Source organism: Leiobunum rupestre, chromosome 5 (genome assembly GCF_980474605.1).
Source record: "Leiobunum rupestre chromosome 5, qqLeiRupe1.1.hap1, whole genome shotgun sequence".
In the NCBI taxonomy this organism is placed as follows: domain Eukaryota; kingdom Metazoa; phylum Arthropoda; class Arachnida; order Opiliones; family Sclerosomatidae; genus Leiobunum; species Leiobunum rupestre.
The window spans coordinates 58,565,687-58,586,237 of NC_143388.1; the positions used below are offsets into that span (position 1 = coordinate 58,565,687).

Sequence of the window (20,551 nt, forward strand, 5' to 3'; positions counted from 1 at the left end):
TAAAATATCTGCATTTAAAAACCAAACGTGTACATTTTTTCAAGTGTGAAAACTCTACTACGTTTGTATTAGACTTGTTCCCTTTTCAATTATCGTTTCAAACAATCGTAATTTGGCTTCACCAACTTGTAAATTTTTCAAGCTCGAATTTTCACTGATAAATAAGTTGTTTTTCGTCGAGTGAACAATTTTTAAGGGTTTTCGATGACGGCCTACAACTTTATAATAGAAATTTTTTATCTCGCACCTAGTGGTCGAAAAATAATTTTTCAAAATTGGTGAAAAACATTACCGAAAACGCTCAAATTTCTCAAACTGATGTCCCCCGGTATAGAGAATTGACCTTCCAAATTTGAAATCGGTACTATAAATAGTTTTTGAAAAAAAACACTTTTCCGAGCAAAAAAAAAGACCCTGTATATAGGTCGTTAAGAAAGTGGACCACCCACAGGGTCTACCCTTTAACCCTCTAATCTCGGCTGACTGCGCTAAAACAAGATTTAACCTTTAAAAAATACCAGATTAGGCCTTCATAAATTCATTAATAAAAAAAGACTTTATTACCTATTATGCTTACGATGCCTGTCTTAATTTCAGTGAATCTAAGCAGCTATCGGTGGTTCTGTGGTAGAGCGCTCGACTGCCAAGCCGAATGGTCTGGGTTCGAAACCTGGGTGGCGCATTTGTTTTTAATCAATAGAGAAACGCTAAATTAGAATTTCTTCGATGCAATAATTTCAATTTCAATTCTATTTCAATTAAACCAAAATTTCCTACTCTATTAAATACGCTTCCGATAAAGCTGAAGGTCTAATTTTCAATAAGGCGTAACAAGTGTCGGTGGTTCTGTGGTAGAACGTCCGCCTGTCAAGCAGGAGGTCTCGGGTTCAAATCCCGCCCGATGCGATCGCAAATTGATACTAAGACGAATACCGTGTACAACTGGTGGAAACCCTGCCATTGGACGTTGAGAGGTAGCATTACACTCAGCACTCGGTCCGTCCCAAAGTCATTAAGAAGAAGTTGGAGAGAAAACGCCCATATAAACACAACAGACTCAACATGCACAACCATCAGAACACAAACACAACAAACTCAACACTCACAACCTACGCATAAACATTACAAAAACGTAATACACCAAACCGTCACGACGGTGAGCGAAAAAACACCATCCAAACCAAACCGCAAATGCATCCGTTAACGCTCACCGTCGCACGGTGGTTTTGCCAACCCTTTGAGAAACTGCGTACGCAGTGATTACACTTTGCACCGAAAATGCGAACGCGTTCGCAGTCCTGACAGACAGACAGACCCACCCACAGACCCACCCACAGACCCACCCACAGACCCACAGACAGACACGGTCATTGTATAACCCCTCCTAGGGGACTTTGTCCCCTCGGAGAGGTAAAAAGTTAAACTACACCCAATGATAACAAAAAGGGGGCGCTTTCGGAAAAAGCTTTTCCCTAATTCCAAGAAACTGCGTACGCAGCGATTACACTACACTTTGCCCCGAAAACGCGTACGCGTTCGCAGCCCAGACAGACAGACCCACAGACAGACACGTTGATTGTATAACAAGTAATAATAACTAAATTTATTTAAGATTAATTTAAATTTTGTTTAAATTATCGCAGCACATAATTTATTTATTTTTAGGGAAAAAGGCATATAATTATAAAATATTAATCAAATCAATAAAAATCTGATTTAAATCAAATGAACTGAGGTTTAAAATGGTGTGAGGTTCTATTGTCCGGCTACTCTAGATGGCGATCATTTCAAATTGTTCGATGGTACATTTTGATATGTGGCGTCATCGAGCGGTCAATTAGAGAAATACTATTTAACATTATTTTTTAACGCAATTGTTGTATAGTTGTTTTCGAGATACTAACAAAAATAGGCAGTTTCAGAAAATAACGTCAACGCGAACGTGGGATTGCTTGGCTTATATTAAACCAAGGTTGGTAGAACTGCTGCTCAGCCGCACTATTAAACAAATGTCGCCTATTTTCATTGCCACGTATGTAACATAATGACAGTCTAATATTCCCATAGACATTTTTTCAAAGAAACCGGGTTTTACACGGAACCTACAATAAACGAACCCAAAAATGGAAAATTCTTATAATTTTCGTGCTATACGTACTTAAATAAAACATCTTCAGGGAAATCGCCGAGAAAAAATGTTTCCGAGAGGCAGGAACCGCAAGTTACTATTTATATAGTGCTTGTTAAAATCATGGAAACGTTTCACCTGTACGTTATACAACTAGTGTTCCCTTTTAACTAGGTAGTTTTTTTTGACACATTAAGGCTTAGCAAAAACCCGACGTTCTGTTTACAGGTGAAAATTTTCCATTATTTCAACAAGCACTATATAAACAATAGCTTGCGGGTCCTGGCTCTCGAAAATATTACTTCTTGGCGATTTCCTTGAAGATGTTTTATTGAAGCTTCTATTGACAAAGTGGCCGTGAAAACTACAGCTTGAGGAATTCTGGACGTTTTCAAAATCCGCTTTTCGAACTTCCGTTTCCTATCTATAAAGTTGATGACGCATTTTCCGTCACAGAGTCGAAACAGTGGCGTAGCCAGGATTTTTTTCGGGGGGGTTGGGGCACACCATTGGAAAAAAAAGTAAAAAAATAAAAATATTTGTACGTACGACCATACTGGTTTCATTATAGAAAATATTTTTATAGCATACTTATGATTATGTTACGTATGGTATAAATACGCAACGCCTGCCTCTCGCTTATTGGTGACGCCATAAGTAACATAATAGTCATAAGTATGGCACAGAACGAATTGGGTTTATGATAGTCTGTCGTCGAGTGATTGCGAAATAGGAAGTTTCCGAACAGGAACCTCGTCCCTTCGTACTTTTTCCGTTGGCAAAATATTTGGATAGTTTGATGGCGAGAAATACGCGCGTACACCGTACACGCGTTTAGGTTTGAAATACGAAAATAACGAACTTCTGAAATGGAACTAGTGTTTATAATAGTTATTTTTATCGTCATCCTTGAAACAGACTATTGGGTAAATAGGAAGTGTCATATTATGTTACTTATGGTGACACTTATTACCACTTTCGCTAAGACGTTAGCAGCTCAAATTAAAATTAATCACTACTGCGCTAGGGTTGGTATTGTTAATCAAAAAGTAGGCAAAATAAAACCCAAATTAAAAAACATAATTTAATAAAATATAAACTTAAAACCTACAAAGGTTCAATACGTTCGCGTCACCACTTTGGCATCAGATGCCGATAGAGCTCCAGCAAATTAGTTTTGTTATAGTTCTTCACTTTCTTCAAGTTGGCCGCCTTAGGTTTCCCCACCGGCACGGTCTTAGTGTGCCAAACCAAAACCTACAAAGAAAAACACGCTATTAGTTAATTAAATGTCCACAGCATATTTTTTGTAAATTCAGGATGAATTCCAGTTAGCTCGGCCCGTTCCATCACGTGACCCAAGCATACAGTGGCGTAAATCAGGCCACAGGGCTTCAGGGGGGCCCTAAATTCCTATCAAATAATATGCTAGATACTGACTAAAACCCCGAAAGGAGTTTCGCGAGTTGGGCCCAGGACGAGGGGCAGGTCACTTCCATTTTAGGTGCGTCTTAATCATAGTAAAATGATTAAATCAGGGTAATCGTGATTAAATCAGGGTAATCAAGATTAAAAAATGTAATCACGATTTAATGAATCTAATCACGATTTAAACGAGATTTAATCATTCTAATCATATTCTAATCTTTTTAATCAGGATTTAATCATTTAAACAGATTTAATCATTCTAATCATGATCTAATCTTTTTAATCAGGATTTAATCATTTAAACAGATTTAATCAATATAATCGGTCGAATCGAGAATTTATCATTAAAAAAAAACTAAAGTACGATTTAATCATACTAATCACGATATAATTTTTAATCCGGATTTAATCATTTTAATCAGATTTAATCATTTAATCATGATTAAATCAGATTTAAACATTCTATTCATGATTAAATCAGATTTAAACATTCTAATCATGATTAAACGTGATTTAATCAACTTAATCGTAATTAAATTCAATTTAATCAAAATAATCACGATTAAATCAGATTTAATCGTTTGAGGGGTGCGTCGTTAATCAAGGAAGTGATCTGCCCCTCGGCCTAGGGTGCCAATGCGGATATACCTTTTTGTTTCCCAAAACACATGATTTTTGTAGCCCTTGGATTAATTAATATAATATTAATATTAATTAATATATGTTTAGCCATAGAGTCTACTGTTTTTTTTCTTGTGATACGTTCGCAATTGCGAAGTTACTGTTACGCCTATTTTTCCCGATAGAGGGATACGAAGCAGAGTTTTCGCGCTTGTTAAATACATTCAGTAGCACCATAAGTTAATGATACCTCTAAGTACACAAATAAGCCCTTTCAAGGAGGAATCTTTGTCCAGAAAATGTGATGTCAAATCTTGTCCCTCCGATTCCCGCGAAAATGAAAGATTTGAAAAATATCTCTTACCCAGCGCCGCTGTGCGGTCGAGAATGAAACTATATTGGGAGGGGCTACTTTTACTAGTCGTACCTTAGTGGGGGTGCCTTAGCGGGGTGGAGGGGGAGAGGGAGAGGGAGAGAGTTCATTCGTTATAATTTCAGTCACATGAGAGAAATAAACCAATAGCAAAAAAAAACGTTTTTCTGCCTCTGCGGGGGGAACGAATTTTCTAAGGGAATATCGAAATTTATTTCTTTTGGGGAAGTTCAAGCTAGCCTTGCACCAAACAGGATTAAAGAAACGTAAGCTTCGGCAGTTCCAAGTGTATGTTAAGGCTACTTTGATACGCAGTACGGAGATACATAGGTCGATTTGGACAAGCATTTCCGCCATAGGCAGCATAGCCATTTGTGTACTTAGAGGTATCATTAACTTATGGTAGCACCATAAAGTCCCGGTCTTCATTAGTCTAAGTCCAACCATGGTCCGACCTTTAAAAATCTATCAACTCCGTTACCCTTTAAGCAAAAGCGACTTAAGAGCCAAAAGTGTGCCAGTTGTATTTACATGTTCATCTGAGACAAAGTTTAAAATTTTCGTCACTCCAGCGCCACCAGGTGTGGCATTTTAGAACTTATCAAGAGAAAATCACACCCCGAGTAGCCCAAGACAAATTAGCCCATAGGCTAAAGACCTTCCATTCACAGACCAAATAGGACGATTCCAGTACATAGCCATAGAAACTTGTAGAGGTTAACGGTAATAGTTAGTGTAGGGAGCTGTTGGCTCGCGTGGCATGAAGGGCTTGCCAACACCCTACTACGCGTTGTAACCCTGCCACCTGAATTAATGGCTTTAAAAGTCGCTTGATGGCTTAGGCCTAAAGTAATCTATGATGAGACTAGCGCTCAGTAGATATTTCAAAAGGCTCAAATGTAGGTCCGACACACTTTTTCGTCTAATGTCGCTTTTGCTTTAAGAGAGCATTTGGCTATATTTACAATCTCTCTCCCCACTGGTTAAAGGGGTTTTCACATAATTCCTACGCGTTGAAACCCGGCTAACAGAATTAAAGGCATTAAAAGTCTTACACGTACAAGGTTATCCTAACCCTAACGTTAAAAGGAACCACCTATGGAACCACCCTAGTAGTAATGTAGCAAGGTTTATTTATAAAAAAAAGCATATAGGATATGTAAATATCATTCTTAATTATAGTATAAGTAACATCATAACAATAAGTATGACAATTAACGAGACTTATAACCAAACTGATTTTCACAATTATTGCGTAATCAAGATGTTTTCTCAGCACAGAGCCCTCTAGTGTCTAAAATACGTGAGACTTCTGTTAAGCCGAAATATCTGGTTTCCGATAGATAGGCGGAATATTAGTCTAAAATGATTAAAATTAAAAAAGTTTTTCTCGGCGCCACGAGCTCAGGTTTTTTTTTATCACGCGTGATTCGCACGCGGGCTTCAAAACAAAGCCAAAGCCCTCGTGACTCCAGAACGTGCTCTCCGATATTAGGCTTAAATTTTTATCAAAACGTAGTCATCCAAAACGGTAAGTCGCGAGTCCAAGTCACAGCTTGAAGAGAGTATCAGTGCCGAAAAAAGGTTCGGTTAGAAAATTAGCATTAAAGCAATAGGGAGTGTCATACTTATTGTTATTATGTTACTTATGATTATACTATACCTCGGTGCAATTATTGGCTTTGGGTTCTAAATCTCTCATGGTAATGTTGAGAGAACGTAGAAAACTGTCCTCCAAGTATCCGATTCGGTGCTCCATCGTGGCGTTGGGGAATCGTTTCAAGTACTGTATGGAGACAGCGAAACCAGCCATGTCCATGGCGAAGACGCGCTCTCGAATGAACGAGTCGTGGAAGCCCACCACTTTTCCCTCGATGACCACCGGGGTGCTCATCCCGTAGCCAAAGATCAGGCCTACTGGCCACACGGACACCTTGACCGTATTACGCATCTGAATAAAGGACGCTGAATTAGTGAAACTAGGAAAATATTCAAGTTAACAGAGAATATGTTTCCGGGTCCAGACTCCCCCCCCCCCCCCCCCTTGGGCCTACCTTTGACTGTTCTAAATTTAAACCCCTTCTCGACCCCTCTTAACATTCACATACTTCGACCCCCCCCCCTTGACGAATTTCTTGCTACGCCACTGCCCCTACACCTTTCCCCCTTTTTAACGGAATTATGAAAACAAAACAGAGCTTCGTGAGCAGGATTAGACATAAGGCATTAGTCACGGCATTTGACTACTAAAATAAATGCTCTGACTACTAAAATTAATCAAAATCTGGGGGCTCACTAGTCAATTTGACTAGTGAAAATAAATATAATAAATTAATAAATTCATCATTCATTAAGCCCATTTTATTTAAACAAAATTGTGATCGGTTAAAGTCATGTAACACAAGTGATAAGAAACTCTTATTTTAATTCCGACGGGTAAAGCAAAATGTTGGCTGCCCTTCTTGTTTTTATACCCCCATTTCCCCCCCTAGTCAGTAACTATTAAAATAAATTAAGATAGGAGGCTCACTAGTCAGGCTGACTACTAAAAAAATATCCTTATGTTCAACCTTGGATTAATAAAAAATTTATATTCAAAAGTTGTCTGCTATTTTTTCACATAGTTAGTTCACGGATATTAAGGCAGATGGCGCAATATTTCCTAAGCTTGAAGCCTATAGTCGTTAGCACGTATTCTTTATTCAAATTCCACAGAATCATTCCGGTTTCTCCTCCTAGCTTATCCGTCACTTGAACTAGGCCTATATTCCCGCTTCCCATTTTTAAATTTAAACCAAAATATCTAGAATATATATACATATATTTCTACAATCAACATTGAATTGCATATTAGGTATTCTACCCTAAGTTCGGGCGGATGGGGCTTCGTTATTATGACGTTGGTAATCTGCGGAGTGGTTAGCATTTTTGCCTCGCAGCCAGAGGAACTGGGTTCGATCCCAGCTTGTAGCACTGGGTGAAAACTCGGAACAACTCCTTCCGCGTTGAGATTTCAAGTTATCTCCCCACTGGTTAGATGGGTTTTCCCCTGAGCTCTTCAGTTTCCTCTTCGATAAAAACTTGTCGAGGTTAACGGTAATAGTTAGTGTAGGGAGCTGTTGGCTAGCGTGGCTTGAAGGGCTTGGTACCATAGAAATAGAAATGAAGCCCAGTTCACACTATACAATTAATTGGGCCACTTAATTGAAACCAACTAATTGTAAGCAAGAAAATTGTACAGTGTGAACAGAAAAAGTTGGAACAATGGTTACAATTTTTCTGTTCACACTATTCAATTTTCTTGCTTACAATTAGTTGGTTTCAATTAAGTGGCCCAATTAACTGTATAGTGTGAACTGGGCTTCATTTCTATTTCTATGCTTGTAACCCGGCTACCTGAATTAATGGCTTTAAAAGTCGCTCGATGACTTAGGCACTAGTTAGCCAAGTTGATTATTATATATTTCAAAATAGTTTCGATGGCATGTTTTGAAACTGGTAATTTTTATTAATGCGATTTTTAATTGAAAAATTTTAATACGCATCTTTTTGATTAATCGAAAATGGGTAAAATATTAACAGCAAATACCTTTTTGGCTTTCTTTATAACTATCAACTGATTGTGTATAGTATTAAAGGTATTTTTCTAACAACTACGAGTATTTTCATACGGAAACGTTTTATGAATGAGTCAAACCAAACACCTGTTTACTAATTATTTTAAGTAATTACGTAAAACCAGGAAGGTGTTTCGATGAGCAGATAATATGCGGGCAGACTATTCGCCTCATCTCGCGATTCCCGGAAGAAAGACTACGCCCCTTGTTTAATCTTTGCCCCTTTCTGCCAGTAGGGGGAAGACAATGCGGTACCATGAAGCGTTTCAGACGTACGATAATTATCGTACACGTCGATAATTTCGAGCTAATTTTTGGGAAATTCGATATTTTAAATGGCATACTATATAGTACGCATTTTTCAATAATAGGTGTTTCTATAAAATAAATCAATAAAAAAATTAAATGTGTAAAATGTTTTTTCCCGCGTCACGAGTTTAAGCTTTTTAGTGCTTTATTGGCAAGCGCATTTCGCACGTCGACTTCAAATACCAAAATCTTTATCGACTCGAGCGCGCTGTATATCTTCAATAAATTTAGCTAGTGACGTAGAAAAAACATTTACACGTGACCTCACGTATTTTATAGAAACACCTATTCAGCTTGGTTTTTCGCCTGTTGCAGCCTACTTCCAGGGGCTAGTAGGCCACACTTTGAAGCTCTCTGGCGCTCTTTTAACTCATCGTAGGAAAATGGGGAAAAACAGGCATACTTCTCAACTCACCGCCTACAACTCCTTAAAAAAAATTGCATAACCCTTAGAAACACCCTGTATAGTTTGAAATTCGTGGCGTAAACTGTACCTCCTCAAATATGCGGATATCGTAAGAGTTGTCGTCGTCCGCGAAGTACAAAACCCCCTCCTCGGCATTCTGTCGGATCCACTGCAGAGCTTTCCGTCGGCTCGCGACCCCTTTGCCGTACTTCTTGAGCTTTTTGGTCCCCGGCGTGGGCCCCAAAATATGGGTATAATTGACGCTGGAGGCGTTGAGGAGGGACGTGACCTGTTTGGACAGCCTGACGGCGTCCTCGACGACCAGCCAGTGGATGTTAGCGACTAGTCTGAGCGTTTGCGCCAATCTCGTCATATCGGCCATTTGGGTGGCTCGGGTGTAAGTCGGCGTCACGACGAAAATCTTCGGCGTTTCAGCTTTCCGAACCGCCTCCCCTCCGCCGACTAGATTCACTTCGAATGGGTTATCTATTACGAAAATATTCCAAAAATGAAGTTATTGAAGTATATTTCCTTCCTGGAAAATAAATCTGGAAAAATTTCATATCAAAGAAAACCAGTTGTTGCGTTGTATCAGCGTCGAGTTCTATAAATCTCTTACGAGTCAAGCAAAATTTTCGATATTTTTCGCGGTTATAAATCGATTTTATATGCCAAATTTTCGATTACTCATAAAAATCTTCGGTAAACTGTTTATTTATGGATATTTTCGCGGTTGTAAATCGATTTACTATGCAAAAAATAAGCAAAATTTTTGATTATTTATAAAAACGTCGGTTAAGGTTTTATTTATCAATATTATTCGCGGTTGTAAATCGATTTAATATGCAAAAAATAAGCAAAATTTTTTATTATTTATAAAAACTTCGGTTAAGGTTTTATTTATGGATATTATTCGCGGATGTAAATCGATTTACTATGCAAAAAATAAGCAAAATTTTTGATTATTTATAAAAACGTCGGTTAAGGTTTTATTTATCGATATTATTCGCGGTTGTAAATCGATTTACTATGCAAAAAAAACAAAATTTTTGATTATTTATAAAAACGTCGGTTAAGGTTTTATTTATCGATATTATTCGCGGTTGTAAATCGATTTAATATGCAAAAAATAAGCAAAATTTTTGATTATTTATAAAAACTTCGGTTAAGGTTTTATTTATGGATATTATTCGCGGATGTAAATCGATTTACTATGCAAAAAATAAGCAAAATTTTTGATTATTTATAAAAACGTCGGTTAAGGTTTTATTTATCGATATTATTCGCGGTTGTAAATCGATTTAATATGCAAAAAATAAGCAAAATTTTTGATTATTTATAAAAACGTCGGTTAAGGTTTTATTTATCGATATTATTCGCGGTTGTAAATCGATTTAATAGGCAAAAAATAAGCAAATTTTTTTATTATTTATAAAAACGTCGGTTAACTGTTTATTTGTGGATATTTGTCGCGGTTATAAATCGATTTAATATGCAAAAAATAAGCAAACTTTTTGATTATTTATAAAAACGTCGGTTAAGGTTTTATTTATCGATATTATTCGCGGTTGTAAATCGATTTAATATGCAAAAAATAAACAAAATTTTTGATTATTTATAAAAACGTCGGTTAAGGTTTTATTTATCGATATTATTCGCGGTTGTAAATCGATTTAATATGCAAAAAATAAGCAAACTTTTTGATTATTTATAAAAACGTCGGTTAAGGTTTTATTTATCGATATTATTCGCGGTTGTAAATCGATTTAATATGCAAAAAATAAGCAAAATTTTTGATTATTTATAAAAACGTCGGTTAAGGTTTTATTTATCGATATTATTCGCGGTTGTAAATCGATTTAATATGCAAAAAATAAGCAAAATTTTTTATTATTTATAAAAACGTCGGTTAAGGTTTTATTTATCGATATTATTCGCGGTTGTAAATCGATTTAATATGCAAAAAATAAGCCAAATTTTTGATTATTTATAAAAACGTCGGTTAAGGTTTTATTTATCGATATTATTCGCGGTTGTAAATCGATTTACTATGCAAAAAATAAGCAAAATTTTTGATTATTTATAAAAACTTCGGTTAAGGTTTTATTTATGGATATTATTCGCGGATGTAAATCGATTTACTATGCAAAAAATAAGCAAAATTTTTGATTATTTATAAAAACGTCGGTTAAGGTTTTATTTATCGATATTATTCGCGGTTGTAAATCGATTTAATATGCAAAAAATAAGCAAAATTTTTGATTATTTATAAAAACGTCGGTTAAGGTTTTATTTATCGATATTATTCGCGGTTGTAAATCGATTTAATAGGCAAAAAATAAGCAAAATTTTTTATTATTTATAAAAACGTCGGTTAACTGTTTATTTGTGGATATTTGTCGCGGTTATAAATCGATTTAATATGCAAAAAATAAGCAAACTTTTTGATTATTTATAAAAACGTCGGTTAAGGTTTTATTTATCGATATTATTCGCGGTTGTAAATCGATTTAATATGCAAAAAATAAGCAAAATTTTTGATTATTTATAAAAACGTCGGTTAAGGTTTTATTTATCGATATTATTCGCGGTTGTAAATCGATTTAATATGCAAAAAATAAGCAAAATTTTTTATTATTTATAAAAACGTCGGTTAAGGTTTTATTTATCGATATTATTCGCGGTTGTAAATCGATTTAATATGCAAAAAATAAGCCAAATTTTTGATTATTTATAAAAACGTCGGTTAAGGTTTTATTTATCGATATTATTCGCGGTTGTAAATCGATTTACTATGCAAAAAAAACAAAATTTTTGATTATTTATAAAAACGTCGGTTAAGGTTTTATTTATCGATATTATTCGCGGTTGTAAATCGATTTAATATGCAAAAAATAAGCAAAATTTTTGATTATTTATAAAAACTTCGGTTAAGGTTTTATTTATGGATATTATTCGCGGATGTAAATCGATTTACTATGCAAAAAATAAGCAAAATTTTTGATTATTTATAAAAACGTCGGTTAAGGTTTTATTTATCGATATTATTCGCGGTTGTAAATCGATTTAATATGCAAAAAATAAGCAAAATTTTTGATTATTTATAAAAACGTCGGTTAAGGTTTTATTTATCGATATTATTCGCGGTTGTAAATCGATTTAATAGGCAAAAAATAAGCAAAATTTTTTATTATTTATAAAAACGTCGGTTAACTGTTTATTTGTGGATATTTGTCGCGGTTATAAATCGATTTAATATGCAAAAAATAAGCAAACTTTTTGATTATTTATAAAAACGTCGGTTAAGGTTTTATTTATCGATATTATTCGCTGTTGTAAATTGATTTAATATGCAAAAAATAAGCAAAATTTTTGATTATTTATAAAAACGTCGGTTAAGGTTTTATTTATCGATATTATTCGCGGTTGTAAATCGATTTAATATGCAAAAAATAAGCAAAATTTTTGATTATTTATAAAAACGTCGGTTAAGGTTTTATTTATCGATATTATTCGCGGTTGTAAATCGATTTAATATGCAAAAAATAAGCCAAATTTTTGATTATTTATAAAAACGTCGGTTAAGGTTTTATTTATCGATATTATTCGCGGTTGTAAATCGATTTACTATGCAAAAAAAACAAAATTTTTGATTATTTATAAAAACGTCGGTTAAGGTTTTATTTATCGATATTATTCGCGGTTGTAAATCGATTTAATATGCAAAAAATAAGCAAAATTTTTGATTATTTATAAAAACGTCAGTTAACTGTTTATTTGTGGATATTTGTCGCGGTTATAAATCGATTTAATATGCAAAAAATAAGCAAAATTTTTGATTATTTATAAAAACGTCGGTTAAGGTTTTATTTATCGATATTATTCGCGGTTGTAAATCGATTTAATATGCGAAAAATAAGCCAAATTTTTGATTATTTATAAAAACGTCGGTTAAGGTTTTATTTATCGATATTATTCGCGGTTGTAAATCGATTTAATATGCAAAAAATAAGCAAAATTTTTGATTATTTATAAAAACGTCGGTTAACTGTTTATTTGTGGATATTTGTCGCGGTTATAAATCGATTTAATATGCAAAAAATAAGCAAAATTTTTGATTATTTATAAAAACGTCGGTTAAGGTTTTATTTATCGATATTATTCGCGGTTGTAAATCGATTTAATATGCAAAAAATAAGCAAAATTTTTGATTATTTATAAAAACTTCGGTTAAGGTTTTATTTATGGATATTATTCGCGGTTGTAAATCGATTTAATATACAAAAAATAAGTTTTTATTGAGATAATTTTCGGTTATGGATAAAAACAAATAAAACGGCAATTTTTTATCCAAACCCCGAACTATACTTACGAGAGAAGAATCCATGCAGCTCGATATCCTCCGGGCCATGCAGAGACATTTCGGGCCCTGGAACAAATTATGTCATCGAGTGGCCTTGAAGCTTACTTCTCTCGTAAGATATAGATTATAAACTTCTGGTTCTACAAACTTATGCTTGGTAAGGGAGAGTGTATATTAAGGGGTGGCAACCAGTGATGCCAAAATGAGGGAAATTTCCCACATCTAGGGAAATTTTTACCCCATAAAACGGTAATAAGGGAAAAGGGAAATCGGAACAAAAATTTGCTAATTCTGGGGAAATTCGTGGTGAGAAATTATTTTATTCAAAGCTAACATAAAAAATGGCACACCTTCATTAAATTGAGTTATTATGAAAGAGTCAATTAATACAATCATAAGTATTTTGTCGGATTCGCTTCCTGCAATTTTTTTATGGCAATTTGGAAAGTCGTCTGCTAACAAACTGTAATTTTTATACTGGTACAATTATTCCTAGTTTTTATTCATTCAAGTTATATTTTCTTCAGGATGTTTGTTATTCGTGTTTTACAACGTCCCAAGTAATTGTTTTACGCAAATAAAGTCAAATATCATTGTTTTACGCAAATAAAGTCAAATATCATTGTTTTACGCAAATAAAGTCAAATATCATTGTTTTTAGTGTTTTGGAAAAAAGGGAAATTTTAGTCCAAAAAGGGAAATTTCAAGGGTCAGAAAGGGAAATTCCATTTTCGCGACCTGGCATCACTGAGCGGCGTTATCCGACACTCTGGCACTATTGCCCAGTGTTGCCAATGTGCGGGATAAATCCCACATTATGGGGTTTTTGGCGATTTATTGGGCTTTGTGGGATAAAGGGATTTTTAAGTGAAAAACATTGATTTTGTGTGATTTTTTACCTTAAAAATTTTGTTTTAAATTTCTTGAGAAAAAGCACTATTTCCGAAAAAATATATATAAATTTTACCTATTGGTGTATTTTAGATCGGCTTCAGATTTTTATATTTTATAATATTTTTTTAATATAACTTTTTATTCCGCGCTAGCCTACGAAAGTAGAAAATATTTGGTATGTTTAACGCTGCCGGACTGTGGCAACACGGCTATAGCGGCCATCAGATTAGTTTTATTATACAATAATTGCGTAGCTATAAATTTAAGAAACAACATTCCAAAGGATTCCTAAAACCCTTAAATATAATGTTGACTTTAGCCACGTTCACACGTACCCTCGGAAACGTTTTGCCTCGTTTCGGTTCTTAGCGTTTGGAAATCTGTTTGTTCACACGTTTGATTTGCAGTGAGTTTTGAAGAAAATTGGGCACGCGTAGTATAGAAATATAATTAGAAGTTCGTCCGCTCACGCATTTGAGTGACTTTTCAAAACATTCTAATTAAAAACTAATGCACTAAAAAGAAATTTGTTGTATTTTTTAAACAAATAAACAAAAATTATAAATTTTAAAATTTTGTTCCATGGTTATTTTGAATAGTTAAATTTTTTAAAAAAGACTGATACTTCATGGAGTTTTAAAATATTTTATAATATTTGTAAATAAATAAAATATTTTAAAACTCCATGAAGTATCAGTCTTTTTTAAAAATTTTAACTAAATAAACAAAAAGTTGCGAGACATTTTCGCATAAAAAAGGCATAAAAATTTTATTAGGGGCAAAAAAATCCACGATTGACGATTTTAGTAAAAAAAGGCGCGTGGTTCGCAAAAACCGACTCGATGACGTCACGAATCGCTGCCAAAATGGTCAACGAAGCGGTAGCCAGCTGAAACGCTGGGACGCGCAACGTTAACTGTTCACACGACGGGATATAAACGTTACGGGAGCACTCGCAGAGGGTATGTGCAAGGACAGTAGATACAGGGACGAGAAAGCAGGGGAAAAAATTTGATTTTAAACGTCTTCATATTCAGGGGGAGTTAGATGCAAACAAACCGCGGCCATTGTTAAGACGTGGTTCACCATGGACAGTATTATTGTGGTTAGTTTTTACCATTTTGATGTTAAATTAAAAATTAAACTACGAGCGTAAATAAAAAAATGCCCATTTGTTTTGAACACTTAAGCCTTGTCAAGAACCGCTAAAATTAGGTGACCGCCATTTTTTTGGTTTACAACTTACTCTCCTTGCGTTTAGGTCGTTTTAGCTGATATATTCCAACAGAGGCCGCCAATACACTTTCTCGTCCCTGTATCTACTGTCCTTGGTATGTGCATGGATTAAAAAAACTAAGGATGTTCAGCAGAGCTAGAAACATTAAAAATACCTGTCCCAAACGCTATCTCGCGGGCGAAATCGTCACACGTGACCTAGGCTTGAGCGGAGGAGCAGACAAATGTTGATCAACGGTTACCACGTAGATGATTAAAATTGATGATTTTTTCGAATTATAATTATGAAACATTATATTTGTTTACATCAAACGATGCCAAAGAAATTTCCTATTTAGATTTATCATCGGGTAAGCCTTTCAATTACGAAATTGGCATTTAATTTGGAAATTACATTAAGCCTTGGCTGGGTTGAAAACCGTTATATTTCAATCACGCTACGAGAGCACGACGTGACTGCGTTAATTTGGTGCCGTGAATAAACGAAAGGTGGCGCCGTATTTAGAATTCTTTTTCCGTTTGCCGCAGTAAAAGGGGGGTAGGAAGGGGATGACATATACAAGTTCGGGACACCTAGCTACACTTCTTTTAGTAGAGATATCTAGCTCTGCTGAACATCCTTATTTTTTTTTAATCCATGGTATGTGTGAACGCGGCTTATTTGACGTAGCGTTTCAAAATGAAAGAACCGGTAACATTTTAAGAACCGCGTTTGAGTATTTTTTTTTACGTTTATATTTAAACTTGGATATTAATGTTCTCGTGTCTAGCAACAATTTCGCATTTGGAACAGTCTCGTAAATCCGTCAACCGAAGCTGAAACGCGGAGACCCGGTTCCAGTAACATCATCCATCTACAATTTCTTTGTCTACTTCGTTTTTAGAAATTATAGGTTTTCCGCGAGATGGGGTTAAAAAACCCGCGCGCGATCTCGAACTTTTCCAAGTTCTTCCAGAAGTTAATGGGTTTGTCAAATTCTCGTTACGTAAACGACGCCGGAGACATCCACACCCAAAAAAGAATCCGTGACCCTTCACGAACTAATTACCTTTGCTGTTGACGTAGACTGTGAGCAATATAGCGCTAATGGAAATGGTGAGCAGGCAGAAACGGTACGGTTTGCCGTGCAGAGTGTGGCCGCAACTTCGCATCTTCTTAAATGGACTTCCAAATTTCACTGCAATATTTCAAAATACAAATTCAACTTTTTTTTTATTCATCTTTGGCTCTACAAATATCCGGCATAAGAGTATTTATAAAAATACAAATAATTTACTTTCACTGAAATTGTATGGAATTTATTTACAAAAATAAATAATACTTCATACAATGAAATCAAATTTCTAAAGAATAATAATATCTATTGGATGTTGGTCGTGATTAAAGGGAAACAGAATCGTTTGAATATTAAGGGTGGAGCTACGTGAAATTCTTCCTGAAACTTCGAAACGCTTAAGGCCTGAGAACGCCCAAAGCGAGGATAAAATTGAATTGTTTTTATAATTAATATCTCTAAGAACATTGAGAGTCGTGTTTGATCGAAAGTAAAATATTTTACTTTCACCAGAAGCTTATCATAACTCTTTTACGAGATAAGTAACCATCGACGGGGTAGTCACTTTTAAAATTTTTGTACACCAGTCCAGATTACTGATTTTTCTTAGTGATTTCCACTGAATTTTCACAATTTCACGCTGATTTCCAGTGATTTTTTAAACAGATTTCTACACCTGATTACTACCCGAGGGGGTAGTCACTCGTAAATATTTTATACACCTGGTTACTGATTTTCGATAATCAATCGGTGATTACCAGTGATCAAGGGCGTATCCTGGATTTTATTTCAGGGGGGGTTTTGAGGTTTCACTGATTTTTATTTGGCACCCCCCCCCAGTCATCAGCATTTCGGGGGGGGGGTTCACCCCCCCCCTTAAATACGCCCTTGCCAGTGATTGCTGTTTTCGATGATTTCCAGTGATTATTCAACAATATTGTGTGAATTCCGGTGAGTTTTTTAAGTGAATTCCGGTGAGTTTTTTAAGCGAATTCCGGTGAGTTTTTTAAGTGAATTCCCGTGATAAACTACGATTTGTACACCTGATGATTACTTAAGTGACTACCACCATTAAAGTGGAACTGGGTACCCCTCTTCAAACTGAAATCGGGCGCCAAAACTTTTTTTTATTACGTTGAAGGGGACGACAAATTAATCATATTTACTCGATCAAATCGCTGTAGAGGTAGAGCTCGGCGTTTGGATAAGAATTAATCACTTTATTTATTTTTATCCAAAACACACATGTATCCACAAATTATCCGAAAAAACCTATTATTTTTACATGTTAAATTGCTTTTTAGTCTGGGGTGGCGGAGTGGTTAGCACTTTCGCCTCGCAGCAAGAGGAGACGGGTTCGATCCCAGCTTGTGGCACTGGTTGAAAACTCGGAACAACTCCTTCTGCGTTGAGTTTGCAAGTTCTCTCCCCACTGGTTTAAGGGGTTTTCCCCCGAGCTCTTCGGTTTCCCCTTCCATAAAAACTTGTTGAGGTTAACGGTAATAGTTAGTGTAGGGAGCTGTTGGCTCGATCACGTGGCATGCAGGGCTTGCCACCACCCTCCTACGCAGTGTAACCCGGCCACCTGAATTAAAAGGCTTCAAAAGTCGCTTGATGACTTAGGCCTAGGGTGGTGCCTTGGGTATTAGCCTAGCTGATTATTATTATTATTAATATCCACGAATAAACAGTTAATTGTAATTTTTATGGTTAATCGAAATTTTAGCGTTTAATTTATCTGTTTCGCCGAGCTCTATGTAGAGGTGTGCAAGTACAATTTTTTGGGGATCGAATCGAATATCAAATCTTTTTTTTAGCCATATCAAATATCAAATCGAATAGTTTTATCGAATATTTCAGATGAAAAAAAAATAGGGTCAGTCAACCATCAAATACCAAATAGTATTTCGAACACCAAATAATCTGACGTATTTGGTTTTCAAATATCGTTTAAAAAACAAAATAGTTTTCAAATTTGAAGAAACAAAAACCCTCATTTTTTAAAAAATAACAATATAATAGAAAGTTCTTGTCACTTTTGTAATAAATTAAAATTAGTAATTTGGTAAACTCTGATAGAAATTGAATTTTCCTAAACCACCAACCACCTGACTTCAACCTTACTCTAAACTTAGAATGTTTATTTCGATGGATGGTTTAGCCGCGGATTTAGCTAAGTAAAACATATTGTAATAAAATAATCGACTTCGTACAATAATATAGTACATTTTATAGTTTCAATTGACTAATTTAGTAAACTCTGACTTACCGTTCGAATGAAATCATAAAAATAGTATACGCCCCGCGATCTTTCAACTACTAACAATTGTAAGTTTGCTTCAACCGTTCTCCCAGCTTGAGGCTTGAGTTGGTTTTAGATTACGCTTCTATAAGAAACTTCCAAAACACAGCGAGGGTAAATAATAAATAATCAAGACAATAAGAGACCTAACAGCTGATTGAGTACAGGTACACAAAAAGAGTACTGGATACAGGTACCCTATTTTAAGCTATTGGAAAATTACAAAGGTCTCCCTTTGATAGCCTTGAAACTTAAAGTGTTGGTGGCGCGAAAATTATTTATTATCCATAGCAAAAATTTCGCGCAACCAACACCTAAATCATAACGAAAAAACCCTTTTTCGAATATTCGACTATTTGATAAGGAAAATCGAATAGTTTCAGGCTCTATTCAATATTCGATCGAATTATTTGGTGTAGTCAAATATTTTGCCCTCCCCTAGTAGAAACTTACTACGTACTGTACTTGGCCCAGACTATCGTTTCAAACCAAATTAGCGAAATAGTTAAATTAATACTTATCTCGTAAAATCTATTACATCTACGTACTGAATGGTCTCTAACTGATCCCAACACTGGCTAAAACGTACAAAAAAGCCACTACAGACGCAACTTAATTATGAACTAAGCTATATCATGACAACTGTGAAAATGGAAAATTCTCTGCAATAGTCAACGCCTTATAATGAAATAAATTGGTTGTGACGTGAGTAGCAGTCGAATCCGCAAACGAAACTTTCAAATGTTTTGTGGTCACATTCACCAAAGAGAAATTATTTCGTCCGGAATATCTCTTTTTTTATCCCAAGCTTTCATCGATGATAACGGATTTTTTCTCATCCTGTATTAAATGTCATTTTCCCTCCATCGCGCAGATAAGAGCTCCAGTGATTGAATGTAATAGCTCTAGAGCAGAATTAAGGAGGCCAGAATCGCTATCATTTTCCCGTTCACAAAATTAACCCAGATTTTTCGTATTCTGGGGTTCGATTCCTCCCTTTTAAGAGAATTTAGGAGAGACGTAAACATAAAATGAACCCAGATTTTTCGTTTACTGGGGTTCAATTCCACTAGGTCCGAAACTCCGAATTTCCCGACAAACCGCGAATGGATTCAGCACAGTGGCGTATAGCCTGGGGGTTTGTATGCTTGTATGTACACATGCTATTTCATATTTTTCAGTTGCGCGGGTAAAATTCTAAAGCACATGATTAACACGATAAGTATAGCCCCCCAAAGGATTGGTTCCAATATTGCCCACTTCCTCCTATGTCTTTAAACATTTTTGGCGCTGCTTAGAGGTTTGTTGCTGAAGATAATGCCTTAAATTATAACTGTCTATCGTTGAATGATAAATTATAACACGCAAATCAAGTAGGATTAATTCGAAGTGGTGCAAATCGGGAATAAGAAAAAGTCGTATAAAACAATTTGTAAACTTACCTTGAAGAACTTTTAAATCCTTTCGTGTCTGTTGGAAAGAAGTGAATCGGTAAATTCAATCATGGTTATTTTCGCCGACGAAGAATCCGTGTTTGACTGCGTCGAGGTTATTTATTTTCTATTAGCGAAGAAACTAACGCGTGAACCACCTTCCCGGCCCTCTCGATGCTTTTGCCAAAATATCTTCTTCGAAAATGAAAATATATCTTTCTCTCTATCTCACATTTTTTTCTTGTTTTTGAGCTGGCTAATCTATGACCGGCAATTTCTCCTTGAGCCACAGGGAGGAGAATATTTGGAGATGCCTCTCTTTTACGTAAGGGTAAGTAGGGGGGCCGCTGGGGAAGTTGATGACATCAACTCGTCCTTGTCTGTTT

The 20,551-nt window shown here is 35.3% G+C and overlaps 1 protein-coding gene across 3 annotated transcripts; it reads right to left on the reverse strand.

Moving 5' to 3' along the window:
• Window positions 1–3,198: 3,198 nt before the first annotated feature.
• On the reverse strand, window positions 3,199–20,322 carry LOC149945424 (galactosylgalactosylxylosylprotein 3-beta-glucuronosyltransferase S-like). 3 transcript variants are annotated; one of them, XM_090174851.1, is made up of 5 exons: window positions 20,175–20,322; window positions 16,425–16,553; window positions 8,971–9,368; window positions 6,214–6,501; window positions 3,199–3,385 (listed from the first exon to the last, which is right to left on the reverse strand). In XM_090174851.1, the coding sequence occupies exons 2-5, from the start codon at window positions 16,525–16,527 to the stop codon at window positions 3,260–3,262; spliced, it is 915 nt and encodes a 304-aa protein (XP_090030977.1). In that variant the 5' UTR covers window positions 16,528–16,553; window positions 20,175–20,322; the 3' UTR covers window positions 3,199–3,259. The 3 variants fall into 3 exon arrangements, with proteins under 3 accessions (XP_090030977.1, XP_090030976.1, XP_090030978.1); XM_090174850.1 differs by lacking the exon at window positions 20,175–20,322 and adding an exon at window positions 18,700–18,863; XM_090174852.1 differs by lacking the exons at window positions 16,425–16,553; window positions 20,175–20,322 and adding an exon at window positions 13,255–13,334.
• Window positions 20,323–20,551: the final 229 nt, after the last annotated feature.